General features: G+C 35.2%; 1 protein-coding gene and 1 long non-coding RNA gene across 2 annotated transcripts; one reads left to right on the top strand and one right to left on the bottom strand.

The window, feature by feature from the left end:
- Positions 1-277: 277 nt before the first annotated feature.
- On the bottom strand, positions 278-3,257 carry LOC132791917 (uncharacterized). The gene is made up of 3 exons (XR_009632946.1): positions 3,009-3,257; positions 2,174-2,778; positions 278-588 (listed from the first exon to the last, which is right to left on the bottom strand). It is a non-coding gene; the product is annotated as an uncharacterized LOC132791917 (long non-coding RNA).
- A 465-nt stretch (positions 3,258-3,722) lies between these two features.
- Positions 3,723-5,006, top strand: LOC132793028 (bax inhibitor 1-like). The gene is made up of 2 exons (XM_060802617.1): positions 3,723-4,039; positions 4,230-5,006. The coding sequence occupies exons 1-2, from the start codon at positions 3,969-3,971 to the stop codon at positions 4,909-4,911; spliced, it is 753 nt and encodes a 250-aa protein (XP_060658600.1). The 5' UTR covers positions 3,723-3,968; the 3' UTR covers positions 4,912-5,006.
- The last annotated feature ends 5,180 nt before the right edge of the window (positions 5,007-10,186 follow it).

Genomic DNA, 10,186 nt, shown 5'->3' with positions numbered 1-10,186 from the left:
AGAACTTAAATAATTAAAATACTATTTTAAATGTTACTACATTAAAGTACTAGGGTTCTAGGATTACAGTATATTTTAATTTTTAACATAACGAATTTTTTAAAGATGGAAATTACTTAATTTGAAATATCTAAATTTATAATATGCAATTTAAATTTAGATATTCTATTCTATTTCTATACAATACAAATAGTTATTAAACTTAATTTAATATATTTTTAATAATATACATTAGAAGTTATACAAAATTTCTATTAAAGAAATTACTATGTTTGGTATTTTATATTTATAACATACAATTTAGCACAAGTAATTATTAAGTTTAATTCATATTTTGAAGCTTCTGACCAACATTTTGTAAGCATTAAATCAACTGAGACTCAAAGTGCTCAACGAAATTTCATTAAGCTGATTTGGAGCTGTGAGTCGAAGTCGAAGTCACACTGCCTACACCTTCGGGTGTCATCTCTCCATACTCGAACCTTCTCCGGCATCAAGCACCATTTATCATTATCATTTCAGCTGACACTTTCGGTTGTTTGCTGCTGCCGTTGCTGCTGCTGCTGCTGTGCAAAAAATAACAGAAAACTAAAAGGAGAGAGAAGAGTAGAAAGAAAAAAAAAAACTGTCATTAGACAACAAATATCTGTCAATTTAAACGGCTCTTTCAGTGTGTGTAGTTTGTAACTATGCATCATTCAAGAGTCCAACAAGTGAAAGTGCCTAAAACATTCAATTTCGAGTAATTTTGCTATCAATTAACAAAGCACACATACTCACACACACGTAGTAGTAACACAGATACAAACATATAAAAATTGAATGAATGAAGTCGCCGAGGCGAACAAATTTAGAAGATTAATTGCCGAGCGAACAGCATTCACAGCGCAGAGTGATCATTAGCACATCATTACGAGTTCGAGGTACTGTCCCCAGTAGGCGACAGACGCAGAGAGGGATCAGAGAGGAGTGGGACACCTAGCAGGCAGTCAGGCAGTCAATATCCAAGCAAAGCTCCCAATGCCAGTTACAATCCCACAACACACACAATAAGTGTCCAGTGCTCGCCCCGAGGCCAAGCCAGAGCAAAAGAGCCAGAGATGGAGACAGAGCCGGAAAAGTAACCGAAAAGGCCAAAAGTAATCATTACTTTTAATATATCATTGTGTGAAACGAGTACAGGGTATTTTTTTGAATAAGTTTAAACTATATAAAGACTGACGAATTTACTAAAAATAATTTCCACAAATGCTTAACTACGAAAAAATCTTGACAATGCTCATGAAATAAATTGCGCTTAATACAATAAATTTCCGCATATTTATTGGAATAGTTAAATAAATACTACAATTTATGGGTTTCTTTTTAAAAGTGTTTTTTTTTTATCATTTTACATTGATCTAAAGTATGTGTTATATGCAGTGCATTTTTTATGGTATACATTTTTTTATTTCCATAAAAAAGTGCTCCACATAACATTTAAATTGCCCGGAATATATGATAATGATGATGATGATATATTGAATGACGTTCTAAAAATTTATTCCAATATTGCAAAAAAAATTTACATTTAATATGTCCTGTATTCCTAATAATGACAATAATAATAATTTAAGTTTTTTATAAAAAGATTATGGTCAATAAAATACATTATAATTTATTCGTTTTTCTGTAATATTAATAAATTTAAATACGAAAAGGTGAAAATGATCTGTGCTCTTATTTTATTATATAAATAAATAAATAAATATGAAACAAAATCTAAATTATAAAATATATTATAAAACAAAACCTTTTAAAATCACTGAAATTTGAAAGTACTTAACCGAATTTTAATTATTCAATTCAATATTATTTTCCAATTTGAATACGAACTAAAGATCTTTTTCTGTTTTGATATTTGCAGAAGATTAAGATCATGTAAAAATAACTTTCAAAGATTGCAAACATTTAAAAAATCTTTTAAACCATATTTATAAATATGTGAATAAGTGAACAAACTTTATAATTACAAATAAAAAGTTGTTAACAAGTATTGCAGATAATTTAAGGAAGTTCAAAATAATATTAATTAATTTATGAGTTTAATAAATGGACTTTAATATAAGTTGCTTACTAAGATTCTTAAGATGAAAGTTAAATCTTTTATATATTGGTTAATTGAGTTACTTACAGGATATTTATATAGTTGAGCCTATGCTTTTTCGGCGTGTTCTCAGTTAATATTTCTGAGAAACATTGTTGCAAAAACTGTGTTGAAAGCAAATCTTTGATACCGGCAGACAAGGTACAAAAACAGAAGAAACAAAAAAACACAACAGAATCGCGTTTTCAGCTGCTCTTACTGGAGCTGAGGTTGAACTGAAGCTGGAGCTTGAGTTGGAGCTGAAGCTGGAGCTGCTCTTCATTGACCTCGTGCACGATGAGCTTTCAAAAATGAAAAACGAAACCGCGGCGCAACAATGGGGCAAGGTAGAAGCCAGGCTAGGCGCACAAATAAGTCGCAGGCGGGCTTAGGTTTATCTATCTCCCTCTCATTCTCTCAGTCTCTGGGATTTGGATATTCGAAGCTGGAGAGTTGAAGTCGAGTTTTACCGGCAATAGATCTGAATCTCATGCTGCGTAAGCGCCGATGAAAGTGCTGCTGCTGCCTCTGCCTGGGCTCTGGGATGATGATGGCAACTCCGACTGCGACTGCGACTTCAGCTTCGGCTGTGCCATCATTTCTCCTTGTGTCCATGATAGTCAAATGATGTTGGCATTTACTTTGCCTTTTTGCTAAATGTGTCCGCAATGCGCATAATAAAAACGAAAAGCGTGTAAAACATAAAGCACAACAAAAATCAATTGGAAATTTTACTTTCGACGGCCAAAAAAAAAAAAGACTAAACCCTAAAAAAAAAACAATTGAGAGGCGGAAGACGCCACAAGGCGACTGAGACTGAGTCTGAGACTGAGACTGGGTCTGAGACTGGGACTGAAAACCAAAGCGAACCTGTAATACTCACATTTGTCGACTATTTGCGTGCTGTCATTAAACTATAATTAAATTTCTTTTCTTTTGATTTTCACCCTGCAAGTTAAAAGTCATCCTCGATCTCTAGGCACATCCATTGCCGTGAAGGGTTTACCAAAACTTCACGCCTGTCACGGCGCATGGAATCTTTTTTTTTTTTTTTGCTTATTTTCAGTTTTCTTGTTTTGTTTTTATGTGCAATAACAAACAGCAATAGCAACATCGACAATAACAATAACAATAACAAAATAACAGCAATTTCAGATTTTTTGACAAGAGAGAACCACCTGCTTCTTTTATATTTATATTTTTGTTTCGTTTTTTTCTGATTTTTTTGCGCAAAAAGAAGTTGGCGAAATTTCAACGTCGACTCATCGATTCAATTCGACATCAAACGAAACTTGGTCAGGGAAACTTTAGCAAAATAACTTGCGGAATTTCGACAAAATAATAAACAATTAATCTGCATGGACAATAGAGAAGTATGTGCAAAATACACAATTATTTATTCTTTGAAATCTTTCAATATAGTAACTTCTCGCCATTTACTTCAATTTCCCTGTTTGCATTCATTAACGTGTAACACATTTGTTATTTCGAGAGCTTTTTTTCGACTTTGAATTTATACGATAACTTTAAAGAATATATATTTTTTAACGTAGTAACATAGTAAACGTCGTAAAATCAATCAGTTAAATCAATCAGTTAAATCAATCAGTTAAATAAAGAGCTGATAGTCACATAACGTCTAACACATTTGTTATTTCGAGAGCTCTTTTTGACTTTAAATTTATACGAAAACTTTAAAGAATTTATATTTTTATATTTATATATTTTTTTAGTAAACGTCGTAAAATCAATCAGTTCAATTAACAAAGAGCAGATAGTCACAGTTCACATTTACAACTTCTCCCTTCGAAGTATTCAAGTGCGCAACAAAAAATATAACCCTATGGCGAATACAGCTAAAAACTCAAAAAACGATCGTTTTGAACGATTCGTCAATAGCTTCGACGACCGATAGTGAGTATGCACACATAATAAGATTGGGTCACAAAGTACACTCGAGCTGGACGCAAAGTCATAGTATTGATGTGTGGAATTTGCATCAGCTGCGCTGAAGCGAGCTGATGTGTTGTTTTCGTATTGAGCCACATCAACAGTTGGTCGTACTAAATCAATAATCCTTGCTATTCTCTTTTACTTCCCCCAGTGAGCCGTACATACGTCAGCACCTTTTCAAAGTCTACATGGTGCTGGCAAGCACAACTGCTGCTGCGGTTGGCGGTGCCCTACTTCAAATGAATAATTACATTGATCTTGGGATGCTGGCGGCAATTGCAGGCGTGGTACTCCTTCTAGGTCTGCTTTGCTATGATGATGATGGCAAGAACTATTACACACGCTTGGGAATGTTGTACGCTTTGGGCTTTTGCTGTGGTCAAATACTTGGTCCACCTTTGGGACACATTGTTAGCATTAATCCGGCTATTATTTTGACGGCACTCACAGGAACATTCGTGATCTTTGCATCGCTATCATTGGCCGCCCTTTTGTCTAAGCAAGGCAGTTTTTTATATCTGGGTGGCATGCTGTTCAGCGTCCTCAATTGCATGTTGTTGCTGAGTCTCTTCAACATGATATTTAAGTCATACTTTGTTCAGATTACTGAATTGTATGTTGGCGTTTTTGTCAAGGCCGCATTTATTGTATACCACACCCAGAACATTGTGGAGAAATGTCGTTCGGGTAACCGCGACGCAGTTCAACATGCATTGGATCTCTACATCAACGTTCTCGGCATATTCTGCCGATTGTTAATAATTCTAACAAAAAAGGAGGAGCAAAAAAAAGCCGAAGAAGAAGAAGAAGCCAAGAAGAAGAAGAAGAAGTAAAATGCTGGATGGATTTGGTGACATATATCTAATATTTGTTTAGGTTTAAATTTACACAAGAAATATAAAAATTCATATTTGAATTAAGCATTCAAGCTTGTGTTCTTTTCAAAAGGGTGTCCAAAAAAAGATAAACAAGTGAGAAAGCTACAGTCGAGTGTACTCGACTGTGAGATACCCGCTACCCATTTTGAATAAAAGAAATATATTTTGCGGTATTTTTCTAAAAATATACCGAATATACTGAAAAAATACTAAAAAAAATATACCAAACGGTATGTTTGGTATATCGATAAAGTACCGTATTCAAAATATACCATAGACAGCACAATATACCAGACTGTCGGCCAAACCAACTAAGACCCCTAGTAAGTAGGCGTGTTTGCCCATACAAAAGTATTTCTTTAATAACTTCGACAATTTTTATCTGATTGCAACCGCAATCATAACTACTATAGTAATTATTATCTATACCAAAATTCGCAACTCTAGCTTTCAAATTACGCTTGTTATTCGATTTTTTTGATTTGCAGGGGTGGAAGTGGGCGTGGCAAAATTTTGAAACAAACTTGATCTGCGTGCAAACATAACAAATGCTGTCGAAAAAAAATTATAGCTCTATCTCTTATAGTCTCTGAGATCCAGTGTTTCATACGGACAGACGGACAGACGGACAGACACACAGACGGACAGACGGACAGACGGACATGGCTATATCGTCTCGGCTGTTGACGCTGATCAAGAATATACTTGTATATACTTTATAGGGTCGGAGATGCCTCCTTCTACCTGTTACATACATTTCCTGCCGGCACAAAGTTATAATACCCTTCTACCCTATGGGTAGCGGGTATAAAATCTAAATTGATATTGAGCTGCAATGATTGAAAAATAAATTGTTTTTAATTTGTGACAATATTGGTTACTTTAAAGGTCGGCAAAATTAAGTAAAATAAGAAAAAAAAAGAATAACAAACTTCAGCACTTCATATTTAAAAAAGTCTTGTATATAGTATAATAAATAATATAAATTATTTAGTTTTAGTGCCTGAATATACTTAATGTATTTAAAATTAATAATTTACATTAATATTAAGTATTCTAAGAATAAATACAAAATAAATGAAAATATTTAAATATGCATACTGGTTAGGTTTTTAGGAAAATGTTATAAAACATTATGAATATTTAATTGAATCTATGTATTTATGAGTTATTTATTTACTCTCCATGTCAATGATTCATGTGTAATGTATTAAATATAATAAATTCGTTTTACAAAAAAATGTTCGAAAATATTTTTTTTTTTAATATTAATGATCCAGAATATTAAGAATATACTAAATTGTTTCACACTATCCAGATAAACGGCACAAGGAAAATGGTACTAATAATTTTGAATAGTTTCATTATAAGTTATGAATTTGTCGGTTCTTTCACTGCTTTCCATTTCCATGAAGGAAATGAAATTTAGGATCAACTTTTCAATGGATGAATATCCTCAAATTTGAATACCATTTAAGCATAGTTTGCAAATAAATATGAACATCTCTAGAATATTGCTCCTGATATTGATTCACATTATTGAGAACAATGGCATAGAAATTGTTCTAAAAAGGTTTCTAATTGCGGATCGTTCGCTGTTCCAATGATCATGCGTGGGCATTTGGTCAATACGTGGCAGCTGCCACATTTGGTGGCATTCTCTAATGAATTTATGAGCTGTCGCTGTGCCCAGGCATATCACTTGGCCGATGCTTTGAGCCGCAGCCGCCGAGGCAAAAAGAGCATCCGGAGATGCGAGACCCACCCAAAGCAAATGGCCATGTGCATTTTGGCCATATGAAGACTTCTACTTTGAGTTTGGATTGCAAAACGTTTGAATGCGCCTTTGTTGTGCACTGTTGTTGTTGTTGTTGTTGCTTTAGTTGTTTTGGTTCGGTTCGGTTTTGTGGCCTGTGTTCTGCTGCATGTCAGGCGACTTTCAGGCCAACTGCTACTTACGACTGCCAACTGGCCATAATATGTAATTTCAATGATTTGCATACAAAACACTTTTCACCAAACGAAACACACAACAAGAAACGATGCGACCACGAAAGACGCTGAAACTGAAGCTGAAGCTGAGGCTGAAGCTGAGGCAAGAGTTGCAGCAGCCGAAGTCGAAGCAGCAACAGGCATAGAATTGGCATGGACAAACAAACACGTTAAATACTTCCGCGTTGCAGCCGCGTTCTTGCATTCTGTGGCGAAACCGAATGGTTGCCCCAAAAGGGGGGAAGGGGAGGGAGTAAGGGGTTAAGCCAAGCCGAGCTTCTTGGCCCGTTTCGAAATATTCATATTTGTCACGAAGCGAATGCTGCTGTTGTTGCATGCTGCTGCTTACTGAGTACTGAGTACTGAATACTACCTATACTCATACTCATACTCACACTCACACTCATACTCGAAACTCAAACTCCTATTCATACTTGTTGTTGAAGAAGATTTCCTGGGCCAAGAATGAGGCCAACTAATGGCGCTGCTTTTGCCAGGTTTTTGTTTTTTTTTTTGTTGTTGTTGCTTTTGCTTGCGTGGATTCTGCGAAACCGAAAATTATAATAACCAGTTTAAAAAAAACAACTAAAAACGTTGAGGTTGAGGTTCTTTTTGGGCAGCAGCCGCCTTCGGCCAATGACCCAGCACTTTAGACACAAAACAAAAAAGGGCCCCCAAAAGCAAACTTACGCAGAATATCGTGAGGAGCGTTGCCGTCGATAAGTTGCCACGCGCTGCGGCAAGGCGGCAAGGTAGGGGAGGCAAGGTCAGTGTAGTAAGTAGCAAGGAGTCAGCAAAAGTCTCTTGGCAACTCTTGATTCTCGCTCTGCCTACAGTCGAGCGAAAGTTTTTCGGAGCACAGCCAAAAGCTGAGCAGAAGACGACGAACGACGAAAGACACAAAAAAAAAAGTCCATTTAGATTTAATGAGATATTGGGCCCAAGTCAAGTCGCGTCCGGCGTGGCCTTTCCTTTGGCACAGAAGCATATGAAAACTGCAATAAAGCAAATGCTTGACGCTTGTGGCCCATAACGAATGAACAGCAACCGCAGTCGAAGTCGAAGTTGGAGTCGAAGTTGGAGTCGGAGTTGGAGGCAGCAACTACACAAATGTATTTTGTTTTTTTTTTTCGAACAAAAATTCCAAAAGCAAATCCATTTTGTTCCGACTTTCATTTTGGAGCAGCACACAACACAAAAGTGAGGCCACAGTTGGCGGCGGCAATCGCCGCTGCACAGTTTGAAGACAATTGTATAAATGAAAGTTTAAGATCTCCATAGAGTCTTGTGTGTTGTGTGTTGTGCTGCTGTGTTATGTGTTTGTGGGGCAGGGCAGACGTGTGCGCCTCACTGATATGAGCTAACGGTGGCTCTGCCACACATTGCTACTGCCACTGGCTGCTGCTGTTGTGGCAGCGACAGGTTGCTGCATTGCCCCAACACCGGCACACTTGACCATGCCCACCCCTCCCTCCTTCCTCCTTCACTCTCCCCACATTGCAGACCCGGCACGTGTTGGCCGCCAGTGGAAAAAAAAAACGTTAAAGAAAAACAACACAACAAAAAAAAGCAAAAATACAATTTTCAATTGTTTAGCAGCCAAGCTGCTGGGGGCTACACTTGTGTAGTTGTAGTTGTGGTTGTAGTTGTGTAGTTGGAGCTCAAGCTGGAGTTGGGGTCCATTTCTCCATTGCATTTGCAGGCTACTTTGATTTCGATTTACTTTTGCTTTTCATTGTTAATAGTGCCGCCAATGCGATGATGATGGCGCTGCCGTTTATTAGTGAAAGATCTAACCGGAGGGCGGGAAATGTTAGACTGAGGAGCAAACAGAGTGAGGGGAGTGGGAGGGGGAGACCATGTATGTGTTTTGTGTGTGTGTGTGGGTATTTGTTATTTCTGTTAAAGCTTTAATAACAATTTTATGGTTTTTAGCGCAATTTGCTTTGGAGAAGCCCATTAAGTGCAAACCGTTTCTATAAGAGAATTGGGAGAGATCTGGCCAGCAAGATCAAAGTGATTGTGGCTGAAATATATACACACATGTGGCATGTGGCATGGCGACTACATGCAACAAGTGGCCACTACAACATTTCAAATAAGTGCTGGCTTTTTGCGACTCTTTGCAATAATGATCTGGGAAAATAGAAAAAAATGATTTGCGAGGAGATGAGAGAGATGCTATTAGAAAAAGTATGTGAAATAAATTAACAATAAATCACACGGTCTTATGCAGATTTTCTAAATTTAAGATTAACTATTTTTATCCAATTTTATAGTATTCACTCTAATACAACTGTTATTTTAAATAAAAATAAGAGATGATTGTGAAGTAAATTTACAATTTAACAAAAAATTTTAGATAAATGGTTTTTATTTCACTTCCCAATACTACCTACAATATAACTTATATTATAATTAAAAGCAATATTAAAAGACTGATATAAAGAAATTATTTTATTTAGTTTGGAAATACTAACAAATCTTTACAATCTGGTATATTTTGTCATCTATGGTATATTTTTAATGTATCACTTAATCGATATACCAAACACGACCTTCGGTATATGTTTAGTATCTTGTGGTATATCATTTGGTATATCTTAAGAATAATACCGCACTGATTTTATTTTATTCCAAATTGGTAAAGGGGATCTCATATTCGAGCACACTCTACTGTAGCTATCTTACGTGTTTATTTTATAATATTATTATTTATAATTTATAAAATTTCTATTATAATTAAAAGTGAATACGAGACATGATCTGACATAAATTATTTTTTTCTTAAAGAAATAAATACAATAGTTATATTATATATTCTTTAAAAACTTTTTAATTTATTATATTCCATCAATATACTATAATAGTACAATAGTATACAAATAGTTTAGTTGAAAAACATTGGGAAAAATAGCTTTAAATTTAAAACATATTATATTGATATTTGAATGCCGTTCACTTATTAATTCCGAAAACCATTATTTCATTTATATTATTGGTGTTTCCATTGTGTATATAACAAATAAATTTATTAATTTTCAGTTTTTAATCTAAACTTTTAAATAAATTTCTCATATGATTTAATACTCAATTAGAGAATCTAAACTTTTAAGAAATATACAAATATATTCCAATTTGCATTTCTTCGAATGATAATTATAATTTATGGTGTACCTTCAGCTTTAACTTCTTGAGATATCTCAGAGCGCCTTATTAAATCGTAATCCATTAAGTA

This window comes from Drosophila nasuta, chromosome 3, assembly GCF_023558535.2.
Source record: "Drosophila nasuta strain 15112-1781.00 chromosome 3, ASM2355853v1, whole genome shotgun sequence".
Classification (NCBI taxonomy): Eukaryota; Metazoa; Arthropoda; class Insecta; order Diptera; family Drosophilidae; genus Drosophila; species Drosophila nasuta.
This window is presented reverse-complemented; position numbering and strand designations above follow the sequence as displayed.

What these genes read in the sequence shown, in the direction of transcription:
- LOC132793028 (XM_060802617.1), top strand. Translation starts at nt 3,969, where the DNA reads ATGGCGAATACAGCTAAAAACTCAAAAAACGATCGTTTTGAACGATTC. An exon ending in AATAGCTTCGACGACCGATA is followed by an intron (nt 4,040 to 4,229) that starts GTGAGTATGCAC and finishes TACTTCCCCCAG; the next exon opens with TGAGCCGTACATACGTCAGC.